The 14,154-nt window shown below is 42.9% G+C and overlaps 1 protein-coding gene across 2 annotated transcripts in view; it reads right to left on the bottom strand.

The window, feature by feature from the left end:
- The window catches only part of DGKI (diacylglycerol kinase iota), a 335,998-nt gene that overhangs the window by 118,115 nt on the left and 203,729 nt on the right, over nt 1-14,154 (bottom strand). For both annotated transcript variants that reach the window (XM_054988623.1, XM_054988624.1), the window contains 5 exons: nt 13,132-13,187; nt 11,615-11,677; nt 9,798-9,871; nt 7,986-8,097; nt 5,280-5,479 (listed from right to left, as the gene is read on the bottom strand). In XM_054988623.1, the coding sequence (XP_054844598.1) occupies nt 5,280-5,479; nt 7,986-8,097; nt 9,798-9,871; nt 11,615-11,677; nt 13,132-13,187 (505 nt within the window). The remainder of the gene's footprint in view (nt 1-5,279; nt 5,480-7,985; nt 8,098-9,797; nt 9,872-11,614; nt 11,678-13,131; nt 13,188-14,154) is intronic.

Raw genomic sequence — 14,154 nt, forward strand, 5'->3', positions numbered from 1 at the left:
GGGAACAAAGACCAGGGGGCAGGGGGGCTCCCAGCTCTGGCTTTGGAGAGGGAGAGACAGCTGTTGTTGGCATTTTGATAGAGAGACACGGAAAGTGCATTGGAGCTTGAATTTTCTTTGTGTGTGGTGGGATAGGGATCTACCCCTTCAAGTTCCAGGGCTGCTGCCAGGCTCTGGGACAAGCTATTATTTATTATTGGTACCTTTCCTGGTGCCTGCTCAGGTCAGGTTTCCGGGAGTGGTACAGTTGGGATCTTGACTTGGATGATGGCTGGAGGAGAGCCTGCTGGCCCCCATGAACAGCCAACCACAAACATGTTCGTGAACACGGCCATGTTTGTGGTTGTTCGTGAGTGGACAGCAATGAAAAACGAACATCTTTTTTTTTCTGTTTGTGCTCATCTCTACTAATGGCCCAAACATGGAATCCTTTAATAAGGTTTCTGGGGCCTACATAACTATTTATTTATCACACACAAACATAGGAGGCAGATTATGACTGGAAGCCTCTCCTGTATCAACATAGACAACTCAAGAGATCTGTAAGGCACTCTGTACATAGGCTTCTGAAACCTTATTTTCCTCTCATCCTCTCTCCTTGTTGTTCAGTAACTTCACAGAAGAGGCTTGAGAACAGGCAGAGGATGTAGTTTTAGAAACTCACATGTAAAGCATGGCCTGCAGCATAGGGGTGTTCCAAGAATGGTAATATTCTTTTTTTCCCCTTTAGGACTCTCACACACAGGCACATTCTGGAGAAAGTTATTTGCATGGGCTATGTAGTTGTCACTGGCCTTTTTGGGCACAAAAGGTATTTTAAAAAACTGTTAAACAGATGAACAGCAAACGCAGCCACAACCAAACTATATTTTCATATTTCAGTGAGCCAGTCAAGCTATATAACATTAATTTCCTGAGACAGCTTCATATTTCTTAACCCATAATTCAAATCAGACTGTTTAAACAAGAACAGACAGGGCTAAAAATAACTTGATTCCAATATTGGTACAGATCTTAACAACTTTGATTTAGGGGTGATGTGAAGAAATTATGTTAACTATGAAGAAATTATCAAATATGAGCTCTCAGTTTCTAGAATTGTACATTTGTTGACAAAAATTTTGATAGTGGGCTTGTTAATAAAATGAGTTTTCTGTTCCCGGATTTGACAGCCATCAAAAGCAAGTGTTACCTTGTATAGAGTATGATAATTTGCAGTAAATTGTTGAAGGGCCTATTTGTTGATGTTTTAGTGAGTGAGTGAGTGAGTGAGTGAGTGAGTGAGTGAGTGAGTGAGTGAGTGAGTGAGTGAGTGAGTGAGTGAGTGAGTGAGTGAGTGAGTGAGTGAGTGAGTCAGTCAGTCAGTCAGTCAGTCAGTCAGTCAGTCAGTCAGTCAGTCAGTCAAGCTGTATTCTAAATGGTCACTGGGAAAAAACTATAAGGAATGACAACTGATATAGAAACCAATTTAATTTGGGGGTCATTGATGGCATAGGATCTGAGAATGTATCCAGCCACTCCTCCAGTCATGTTGTCTATGCCAGAGACACTGGGAAATCCTGGGTTGCTGGGCTTGTGTATTTTGGGTAGGAGACAGAAAGTATCTGGTCAAGGTTCCTATGGTGTGTCCATATAGATTTGTTCGTGTATCAGCATGGGTTATGATCCTGTTTAGTTCTTTTTGATATTCCTGAGTGGGGTTTAAGGCTAGTTGATTGTAGAAAGTAGTATTGGAGAAAGGTGCTATTGGACCTAGATCTTTCTCTCCAATTATCTAATATGAGGCTAGTCCAGATGATACATATGTGTGGTAAGGAGTAGGAGGAGAGTTTATTACCTCCAAGGCACTAGGAGAAGAATACAAATTACAAGCCTTTGCCAACGACTTGGTATGTATTCTGGAAGAACCAATAGAATCTGTTGATCCTTTGATGGTGAAACTAAGAAGGTTTGGCGAAATGGCAGGAATAAAGGTTAATTACCAAAAAGCAAAGATTATTACCAAGAATATGACAAAAATACAAATTAAAGAATTAACGGAGAAATCCGATTTTCAGGGGGGGAAGAGTGAAATATTTAGGAATTTATATAACTAACAAAGTAACCTCATTGATGGAAGATAATTATCAAAAATTATTGAAAGAAGATTTAAATAAATGGAAAGACATGCATATATCTCTTTTGGTTCGAATAGCTACAATCAAAATGCCAAGATATATGTTCTTATCCCAGACCATTCCAATTATATGAAAACAAGCATATTTTCAAGAACTAAATAAAATAATTTCAAAATTCATATGGCAAGGTAAAAGACCTAGAATAAGATTTAAAGCATTACAGAATCTTAAGGAGAAAGCAGGTTGTGCCTTGCCAGACTGGGAAATGTATTACAACGCTTGCGTGCTGGTATCGATAAAAGAATGGATTCTAATACAAAACACAAGACTTTTAAAGGTAGAAGGGCATGATCTTAAGTTGGGATGGCACGCTTTCCTTTGGCACCAAAAACCGGATATACACAAATACTTTAAGGAGCACGTAATAAGAAAATCCTTGATGGCAGTCTGGGAAAAAATACAATCTAAAATATATACAAAAACTCCAAAATGGGTATCGTCAGTGGAAGCATTTACTCAGCCAAACCTATTAAAATGGGAGAAAGCATATACCTATGAACAACTTTCATGAGACGATGGAAAGCTTAAATCAATAGAAGAATTAAAAGAACAGGATATGAATATAGGCTGGTGGTTAAGAGCGCAAATTGAATCCAGATTTGCCAAAGACAAATCACAAGGATTCTACATGGAACGGTGTCCCTTTGACAAATTGTTATTGGAAACAAATGAAAAATTAATTTAAAAACTTTACTCTTATATAAAACAATTGAAAATAGATGAAACAGTAAAAGACTACACGGTAAAGTGGGAGCAAAACCTGGGGTATAGTATAGATCTAGAACAATGGCTACAGATATGAAAGACAAATATTAAAATAACAAAATCAGCCACATTTAAAGAAAACCTATACAAAATGTTCTACAGGTGGTATGTGACACCGGAAAAATTAGCAAAAATGTATCCGGAAATGTCCAACAAGTTTTGGAAATGCAAAGATAAAACAGGTACATTCTTTCATACTTGGTGGTTGGGTAAAAAGGCGATGAAATATTGGGAAATGATACATAAACTATTGCAAGAGGCACTAGGCAAGACTATACACTTTAAACCTGAAATTCTTCTACTAAAAATTATACCGGAAGGGATGCATAGGGAAACTAGATATTTGATACTTCATATAATTACGGCAGCAAGAATAGTATACGCCAGACATTGGAAGAACACAGATATACCAACAAAAGAAGAACTGATAGAAAAAATTCTGGAGACTGCAGAATTGGATACACTAACAGAATTAATAAAAGAAAAAAATAGACACGATTGGAAACAAAGATGGATCCCCTTTTATAGGTGGATTGAATTAAAATACAAAATAAGAATTTAATTATAGTCTAGGAAGATGGGACCCAAAATAGTGAGAAAAAAATGATTATCAAAATTAAACAAAGTAGACTTATAGAAATAATAGTCTAACAGTAATGAAAAGACTACACAAATACAATTGAACTGTAGAGATGGAGTGTATAATATATTGTATAAATATGTATTAATGCTGTAAGAGTTGGTTTGATCTGTTTGTAGATTAATTTGGAATTAAAACTAATAAAGCATGTTATTTTAAAAAAGATAGTAGTACTAGAGAAAGGTGCTATTGGACCTAGATCTTTCTCTCTAATTATCTAATGTGAGGCGAGTCCAGATGATACATAGTCCTATGTGTGGTAAAGAGTAGAGATGGACACGATCCAAACAAAATTAACGACCCAGCGGATCATGGATCGGCGCCAACGACGATCCCGCATTAACGATCCGCAACAACCATCTCCCATTCCCGAACCGTGAATCGTGGAGGCCAAAGTGAGGCACGCTGGTATTCCCAGCTATGTGGGAAGGTGGGTGGTGGCAGCGAGGAGCCACCTCCCCTCAGGTCCCATTCAGCAACACAGGAGGTCTGTGTTTGGCCGTCAGAGCTGCCTATCAGGGTTTGCAGGGATGAGATTGGAGTGCCCATGGCTACAGAACACCCCCTTCCCCCTCCCTCCCCTGGCTGTCTTCTCCCAACTTATGACTGCTTTGCTGCTCCGTGGTTGGAAGGAAGCCCTGCTGATCAAAGAAAGCTGGGCTTCCATTCGGGTTTCCAGGGCGACAGAAGGAAGGCAAACAGAGCTCAGGTTTTCCCCTGGCTCCGTTGCCAGGGGAATAGATTGCTGGTGCCTGAGTGTCTGGATCCCCAATCCAAGCCCGAACACAATGATCCAGGCCTCTCTCGATTGCTGGATTGATAGCTGTGGCCGATCATGATCCGCCAGGTCACGATCGCGCGATCGCCATTATCGTGGGTTTTTTTCGATCGTAATGCAGATCGTGCCCATCTCTAGTAAGGAGTAGAAGAGTTTATTACCACCAAGGCACTAGTTCCACCTCCAACATCAGTGGGTGTGATGATATAACATGCAATAGAATCCAATGCACATACACACCATATGTACTGTTGAAATCCTAGATTCAATGGAGAATTTTAACTGTGTGCATAGTCTATACCTCTCAAATTTGGTCCCATCCAAATATTATACCACAATGCTGAAATCAGAGGTGGAGTCAGCACTCCAGATGATCACTGGTAAGGTTCATCCTTTATGCTGAATCTCTTGTGTATGTATTCACACATCACACTAGCATTCCCACCCCTACTCTCCTTGTAATAGTACAAAAAAAAAATCTTGCCTTGCCCAAGTCCCTCTTAGTGTTTTCCTTCTTCCTCTGAATACACAGATAATAATATTGAGCTGCCTTAGAAGGTTGTTACAAGGATCATTGAGCTCACATATGTGTACTCCTTTGAAGACTCTTATGAGCTATATAAACATTGTGCTAGCATTTCTAAAATTCAGATAGTAATCTAGATTAAGGATAGATGTCATTTGCAAAATGTTCTACCATGGTGCTGGGTTTGTGCACTATTGGCTAGGATCCTGCTTCTATGGTTTTACAACTGTTTTTAGACTGATGTTGGTTAGGAGACAGTATGAATATGAGCTAGAGAAGTATAGAACGACTGAACTGTTCAAGGTCCCCCTGCCTTTGTTGAGCCAAGCTCCTACAAATGCTTCATCTCCACAACACATCTCCTGTCTCCAGAAAGGAGTGCAGCTGACTCACTCATTGAGTAAAGGCATGGATGTCCTCCTCTTGCTCTTCTGTACCATATTGGCCTGATTCCTCAAGGAGATTCGGATAAGTGAAGGAGCCAACCGGCAAGGCTCTCCATCCACTTGCATGGGAATGGACTTGTACGTCAGTAACGTCACCTCCCGGCACTGATGCAACCTTTCTCCATGGCCTCCCACCTGAAGAGCCGCCTTAGCAAAGACATAAAAAAAGGGGGAAGGATGGGAAAGTATGATTTATGACTGGGCATGCCTCAGTTTGCACTGCACAATTTCACAGTTCCAGCTTCAAGTTGTGAAAGGCAATAATTACATTTTTGCGACTCAATGCCAACTGACTTTTAACAGCAGATTAATAAGAGATTGACACATTTTTATTCATCTACTTATTCTATTTTTGCTGAGCTCTAGTGCTACCTAAGGAGACAACTTATTTTTTAAAAAATTGGCACCAGAAACATTTGGGGGGTGGGAGGGAAATAGCTTAGAGAAGATGAACAGTTGAAGTAGCAGTTTTCAGTTATTTAGATGAATGTCATGGAAAAAGCTGAGCATTAAGGAAATTTGGTAGCTGTAGACTGAACTCAGCAGCATGAGAAAATGTGTAATAAAGCTACGGAATTGTCTTCCTCTTTCAAGGTATCTGATAGGGATCCTTTTGAAGTAGGATGCCCTGACCCAGGGAAGAGATGGCCCATCTCTGGAGTTTTTCCAGTTCACTATTTATATGAATTTACGTCATTTGCTAGCACGGGAATGGGCCTCCCCGGTGCACCTCAGGTGCAGCAAGACGACATCACTTCCAGGAGTGACATCATCGCACAATCCCCAGGAGTGTTCCCAGCTTCATGCTGGGCCAATTCTTAAAGACTCAGCCCATTTGGGGCCCAAATCGGTCTGATGCAAAGCCTGGGAGCACTCTCCGGGCCTGAGCAAAAACATCACTTCCAGAAGTGATGTAATTGCGCCTCCAGCTGGGAAGGTAAGGGGAACTGGCAACCTTAGTCCAGGGCTTTTTTTCTGGGAAAAGAGGTGGTGGAACTCTGTGGGTTGCCCTTGGTGAAAATGGTCACATGGCCGGTGGCCCCGCCCCCTGATCTCCAGACAGAGGGGAGTTTAGATTGACCTCTAATCTAAACTCCCCTCTGTCTGGAGATCAGGGGGCGGGGCCACCAGCCATGTGACCATTTTCAAGAGGTTCCGGAACTCTGATCCCCCACGTTCCCCCTGAAAAAAAGCCCTGCCTTAGTCAAAACAATAACATTAAAAAACAGCCCAAATACAATAAAAACTACCACAGATTATGCAAGCACCATAGAACAGCAACACAGCAAGCAACTAAAACATGAAATAGTATAAGCAACAGAAAATCCAAACCAACAAAGCCCAATAAAAAACATTACAGATCAGAAGTAAGGTAAGTAAAATCAATAAATGGAAACCAATAAAAGTATTATACAGTTATTTCTGTAAGACAGATACAGGAAGATAGGCAAATTCAACCAAAAGGCTCAGGCTAAGACAGTCTTCACCTGGAACCAAAACAACAATAAACTAAGCACCAGGTGAAATTCTGAAATGACAGCATTCCCAAATAGGGTGCCATCCACCTGAAAACCCTCTCTCTGTTTGCCACCGACCTGATTGAGAAGCAAATTAGCAGGCAAGATTGTATGGGAATGAGATGATCTCTCAGGTACCTTGGTATTAAGCTGTTTAGAACTTTAAGGGTAAGAACCAGGCAAGAAAGTAAGAACTATACTTCAAACTGTAACTGGAAGCAAATCAGTAGCTATTAAGAAACTTTCAATACAGGGGTGATATGATCCCTGTAACTCACCCCTGACAATAGTCTGCCCACCACATTTTGTAAGTATTCATTGGAACTTCCAAACTGTCTTTTAGTACAGCCCCATGTTGTGACAGGAAAACTGACACTGCCAGTTCACATGGTACTTAGATACCAATGATATTCTACTAAATTATAAAAGTTTGTGAATTAGCAGTTTCAAGATGCAACTTTTGACCAACTAGAGGGATTAAAAAGCAAATAGCAGTGGATAGAATGTTCATGGGATGATAGCTATGGGAAGAGTAGCTATCCTTGGAGTGCCACTGGTCCTTGGAGTTATTTCCTCTTTTCCTCATCAAAACAAAAATCAAGAAGTAAAGAGAGAGTAGGGAAAGAAATATAGCATGAGCATGGGAAGAGCCTGAGAAAATTATAGTACGAAGCAGGGCGTTTTTTCAGCGGGAACGCGGTGGAACGGAGTTCCGGAACCTCTTGAAAATGGTCACATGGCTGGTGGCCCCGCCCCCTGATCTCCAGACAGAGGGGAGTTTAGATTGCCCTCTGAGCCGCTGAGCGGCGCGGAGGGCAATCTAACCTCCCCTCTGTCTGGAGATCAGGGGGCGGGGCCACCAGCCATGTGACCATTTTCTCCGTGGGCAACCCACTGAGTCCCCCCACCTCTTTTCCCGGAAAAAAAGCCCTGGTAAGGAGATAGCCTAGACTGCAAGGTTCTTTTGAGGCATGGAAAGAAATAGTAGCCCCTACCTCCTACCTGATAAATCCAGTAAGCAAACTTGATATCACACACTCAGTTGCTATTGGCAGTTGCGTGCATGCGTGTGTTGTAAGTTACATCTGACTGAGAGGCAGAAAGATTGACAGGAAGCAATTTACAAAGACACTCACCAAGGATGCCATGGTGAATCCAATGACCTCAATGTAACCATCATCATGCCGCTGTGGTTCAAATTCTCTGTGGTCTCCTGGATTCCCCCAGGGCATTGTGCCAGCACAATACCTGTAGAGAAATGTTGAGGACATGGGGACTTGAATGAACATTGAGCATCTGGCCCATTTGGTTTTTAGCAGTGAACATCATCAAGCCATGTGCATTGATTTTTTCCTCCACAAATATTTCCATATAGCTCTGAAACTAACTTCTCTCTTCCTAAGAAAAATAGCATTCATGTGCTTATTCCACCACTATATAAGAATGGAGAAAGCAAATAATAGAGGAAGCACTTTCTTATTTGTGGACAATGCTCATTATGGCAGGACTAGCAACAGAGCCAGTTGTAAAAATGAATACTAATGCGGCCTTCCCAAGGCCCCACAGTCACCGCGGAGGTGGTGGGAAGTCTGTGCGGTGGGGGTGCAGCTGCCCTGCACTGTACCTCCCTGCTGGCTCCCCAGACCCACAGCTACCGTGAAGGCAGTGGGAAGTCCACCCGGGGGGCTTCCCCCACACTGTGCCTCCCCACCAACTCCGCAGGAAGGCCTCTGAGGTGCCGTGGAGCTGGCGGGGAGGAGCAATGTGGCGCTGCAGCCACATTGCTCCTGAGGTGGCAGGAAGGCTGCATAGGGAGAGCTCCCCTGTGCTTCACCTCCCCACTGGCTCCACAGCTCTGAGGGGCTGCAGAGCTGGTGGGGAGGTGCAGTGCAGCTCTGCAGCTGCTGTCGAGGCAGTGGGAAGGCCGCATGGGGGAAGCTCCCCCCATGCTGCACCTCCCCGGCCCCTCAGAAGCCAGCCAACTCACTTTTTATCCTGGCACAGGCGCACAGCAGGACCCTCAGTGCACCTGCGCCAGGATAAAAAGTGAGTCGTCAGCAATACAGCTCAGCTTTTATGCTTAAGGATTATCCTCTTCATCACCCCTTTCAATTTCAGTTCTGTACACAGTTAGAGAACAGTAAGGAGTATCAAAACATGAGGTTGGTCTTTCACGTAACTTAAGACGGGAAACTGAAGAAGATAATTGTAAGATTTTATTTCATCCCTTCCAATACACTCTAAACTAGGCCTAAAGACTGAAAATACACCTCATCATTCCCACTCAGTGCAATTAAGAAGGCTGTGACCTGCCCATCAAACTGATGACTAGTATTCTACTAATAGAGCAACAGGTCAACTACTTCTCCAAAATACAACAGAAGTCTAGTGGCAGAGCAGAAAGGGGCATGTTGTAAATCCTGCTTGTAAATTATTCAGGCATGAATCCCTGAGACAGGGAATGGCATAGATAACATTGTTCATAGTTATCTAAGTTATCTATTGCTCATAATATTATCTATCTGTTGCTCATTATGAATGGTGAGAGAGATCAGAGGGTCCAGTCTCCCCTTGGCTGCAAATGTGTAACAATCCAATCAAAATCTTTCCGTAATGATTAAGCACTTTGTATGTATCTAAATAAGTGAGGCCTGACTCATGAAAGCTGATGCTGGAATAAACGCTGTTAGTCTTTATGGTGCTACTGGACTTCTGTTTTATTTTGCTGCACTAGACTTACATGGCTACCCTTCTGGAATGACTTCTCCAAAATGCATTGCTTTACAAGCACTGTCAAACTTAAAGAGCTTAATGCATTTTGGACCTATGTAGGCCTCTTCCGTTCCTTGTCAGAGTGTGGTGTTTCTTGGGTGTTTATTTACTTCACTAAAGAGGGCTCTCTATCACTAGGCTTGAGAATTCATAGGACAGAGTAACAAAACCCTTACCTGGGTATGTTTAAAAACACTATACATTGGAACTTCAGCTCCTGAATCTTTGGGGTCAAGTCTGTGCCATCACACTGCCAACAACAAAAGCAACCACAGAAACATAAGACAAATAATAAAATAAACCTATGAGGATTCATTTATTTCAGTAAGGCCTTGGACATAATGAGAAATGACAATTAAAAAGTGATACACAGGTCATGTCTCACAAGACTCCCTGAGGAAATATACAGGAATGACCCAATGTTGCCCCACTAGTAGCAAATTAAAGCTTGTTGGGTCCATTAGAGAACATCAGGTGAAGAGTTTAGGTTCCACATCTCACTGTTTATTTAACAAACTTGCCCAGACAACTCTCATATTGCTTGCAAGCTTCTTATGGAACACCTAGCCAGCATATGCACTGCCCAGTCCTTGGCACCATGGCCTGTGGGCCCCAGGGCCTGTGGGGCCATGCCCTGTGGGCCCCAAGGATGTGGCTGTGTCATCACCCACAGCCACATCCCTTCTTGGCTTGCCTACTTCTCTTCTTAGGTGTATCCAGGAATTGGTTACTGGGATCTCCTTCAGCCATTTCACTCACCTCCTTTGATAATAAGGCTCTTGCCCTCTTTTTCATTCTCCACATCATGCCCTGTTATGCTCTCTAGCAGAATATCATTTGCTCCTTTAAAGGAGCCACCCACACACACAAACCACATAGAAGCATCTGTCTTCTTCCTCTTTGTCTAGGTGTCTAGATTAGAGGTGGGCACTATCCCAAAAAAATACCGATCAAGCTGATCGTGGATCGGCACCGGCGACAATCCCAAATTAACGATCCACACCGGTCATCTCCCATTTCCGATCTGTGGATCATGGAGGCAAAAGCGGAGGGGCACCCCACTGTTCCCAGCAATACAGGAATGGTGGCTGATGCCGGCGGCATCTGTGTTTGTGTTTGGCTGTCTGTGTTTGGCCATCACAGCTGCCTATCAGGGTTTGCATGGATGAGATTGGAGTGCCCATGGCTACAGAACACCCCCTTCCCGCTCCCTCCCTTGGGTGTCTTCTCCCAGCTGGTGACTACTTTGGTGCTCTGTGGTTGGAAGGAAGCCCTGCTGATCAAGGCAACCTGGGCTTCCATTCGGGTTTCCAGGGCGACAGAAGGAGGGCAAACACAGCTCAGGCATTCCCCTGGCTCCGTTGCCAGGGGAATAGATTGCTGGCGCCTGAGTGTCTGGCTTCCCGATCCGAGCACAATCGCCCTGATCAAGCCCTGATCCAGCCCCCCTCCTGACCGCTGGATTGTTGGCCGTGCTCAAGCACAATCCGCTGGGTCCCGATCGCACGATCACCATTATCGTGGGGTTTTTTCCATTGTAATGCGGATTGTGCCCATCTCTAGTCTGGATCCTTGCTATAGGCATGTGGAGACATCTGAGATATCATGGAAAGAAGAGTCAGGATCCCCACTCACTCAGCATTGACTGAGGGGTCCAGACTCTTTACCTGAAGGAGTGCAGCAACTTGGATCCCCTATCCCATGTGGCCAAACTTGAGATCACCCCAAAGTAAGAGCCTCATATCCAACATTTGCCTATCCTGTCTTCTTCCAACAAGAGCAGGCATTCAGGAAAATGGCCATGGCATGGCTTGAATGTGGCATTACACTAATATAAACAAACAGGTAGGCAGCCATGGCCGTGATATAAGCAGATCACCTCAAGAACGAAAACACTCATAAAAGGAAAGGCTGTTGGTGTGCATAAAGGTCATTTCCCCTTAATACAAAATGTTCCATGTTGCAGGTGATCTGTTCCCTTTCATATACTTACCACTACTTTCACATGCTTGGATAAATCTCTAGAGCTTCTTTGAAGGAAGTCTGAAAAGGCTGCCTAGATTATATATAGAGAGAAGAAATAAATGAGATATAATCGTTTCTTTATCTGAATTATCTTTTTTCTCTGTTTATTGTTTCAATCAGACTTCAGTGCCCACGTTCCTTTAACATTAAAAAGAGTAAACCACCCTCAATTTTCTTTACGTCAATCCAAATAGTTCCTATTACCATTTACAGAAAAAACGTGTGACACCTCTGCTGCTAGTTTTAAGCCAGCAAAAAAAAAAAAATCCTAGCTGTCATAGATCCCTTAAATTTAAAATAATTAAGAAAGACATTTGGTAGACAAGTCCAAAATACTCCACAAGGATAATCAGTAAACTGCAACCTTCCTGCCTTCATCCTATCCTAGTTTTTGGACCAGGGAGAGAAAATGAATGGCTTTGGATGCTATCGGGGCATTCTACTGAGGAATTTGGCTTGACTTGTTAGAAGACTGGCTCCATAAAGGGGATATTTCGGCTTAGGACACATGTGGTTCAGTCCAAGGTGTATCTTTAATGGTAGCCAAAAGCAGAATGTTTTGGCAGATATTACAGCATTGCCATTCAGGGTGGGAGAAACTCTCCTGGCAAGATCTGTCCCTTCCATGAAAGCACAAACACCTGCTCCTTATTTCATCAGACAAACTTAGTTCAAAGAGAACAGCAAATATACAGAAGGCGAGGTTCTATTCTGTGAGCAAATTCCATGGAACAGGAAAGGAAATATGGTTGCACCATAGGGTAAATACAACAAGCCATCATTTATGGCTGAAATGGCAAATCAGCCTCTAGAACAGGCAAACGTACAGATGCTCCAGTCCTAAACATGGATGGGATGGCAAGTTTCTTCTCCTGATGAGGATGCTTTTGGAATCATCAGTGGGGCATGGAGTTGAGCATGGCACTGTGTGCTTCTGGCTCAGGTGGAGCCATGGCTTCATGGCAGAGCTCCTGCTTTTCATGCAGAAGGTTCCATGTTCAATCCCCTGCATCTCCAGTTACATGGATCTGTTAGTAGGTGGTGGGAAAGACCTTTACTTGGGACCCCAGAGAGCTGCTGCCAGTAGGAGTAGACAATACTTATCTTGACAGACCTAGGGTTTGACTCGGTATAAGGTAGCTGTGTAGGTTCATGTGTATGAAGGGCCAAATGAGACATGTACAGGGAGATCCATGTCCCAAATTCCAGGCATGCAGGGACCCTGAATTTTAGAAGATCACTGGGAGCATCAGAAATTGAAGTTCCAGGACAGGTCATTCCCCCCCCCCGCCATAACATCTACCCAAATCAAACAACTTCAACCAGTTACGCCTCCTTAGTCATACACATCAGCTGGGATATTGAATAAGGAACAAGTCATTCCTAGTGTTGATGGGAAAAAGAATAGTAGTAACAATCCTCAGGAGTTAAAGCAGTAAAGAAAATGAGCAAAAACCAAATCCAAGAAAACATATTTCAGCTCACCCCGGCATAAAACATTTTGTTACGAAAGCGGCTATTGAACTTCTCAGGATTTGCTTCTGCAATATAGAAGAAAAATAAAAAACAAAGCACACAAAGTTAATTTTCTAAATCAATTAAACAGTACATTGCTCTTCTTGGTTTGGTTCCTGCCTTTCATCTTGGCAGGCAAAGAGCCACTGCTGGCTACTAACACAAGAGGAGGGATTAAATGGCAGAATCTTTGTTTTCTGTGCTACATAGATGATGATGCCAACAAGAATTGATGAACAGACTTAAATATATCCAATTTATCATCAAATTAGGACAACTCACCACTAACTTTTTCACATAGACCTTGTTTGCTTTGTCGTAACCTGTATTAGCCTTCTCTACAGAACCAACAGGTGTTCATTGATTTGGATTAATCAACACTGAATTGTTGTAAAGCATCATTCCATGATTCCTGGAAGACTTATTCAGACACATTTTTAGCTTCTATACAGTCAGAGAGACCAGTTCAATCTTGAAAAGTCAGTAAATTATGAGTGTACAGGCTTTCACAGGTATTTCTTCAGATGCATAAAGTCCATAGAGTTCATGATGGATCTATATTGTTACAACTTTGGTCTGCTATGAGCCAGGGGTGTTCAATTGGATACTGCCAGCCTGATAAAATGCTGGATATCTCTAGTATCAGATCAGCAGCTTCGCATTTTGCAACCAGTTCTGATATTTCCATTCATGCTAACATTGGGATAAGTATGTATTGGGGAGGCAGCAAAAGCAGAGAGAAGAAGAGAAAGCATGCCTGATCCCCAGCTGGTCTGTAGCACCTTGTCACTTGGAACTTTAAATGGCCATTATTTCTATGGGTGGAAGACCTGGCCTCTAAGGTCTACCACCCACAGAAAATAATGACCTTTTAAATTTAAAGGGCTGATGCACCACGGGGCTTGCTGGGTACACTGAAAATAATGGGCAGTATACCTGGCCTCTGAATGTCGAGGCCAGGTCTACTGTGCATAGGTGTCAGACCTGGCCTCT

Source organism: Eublepharis macularius, chromosome 9, assembly GCF_028583425.1.
Source record: "Eublepharis macularius isolate TG4126 chromosome 9, MPM_Emac_v1.0, whole genome shotgun sequence".
NCBI classification, from domain to species: Eukaryota; Metazoa; Chordata; class Lepidosauria; order Squamata; family Eublepharidae; genus Eublepharis; species Eublepharis macularius.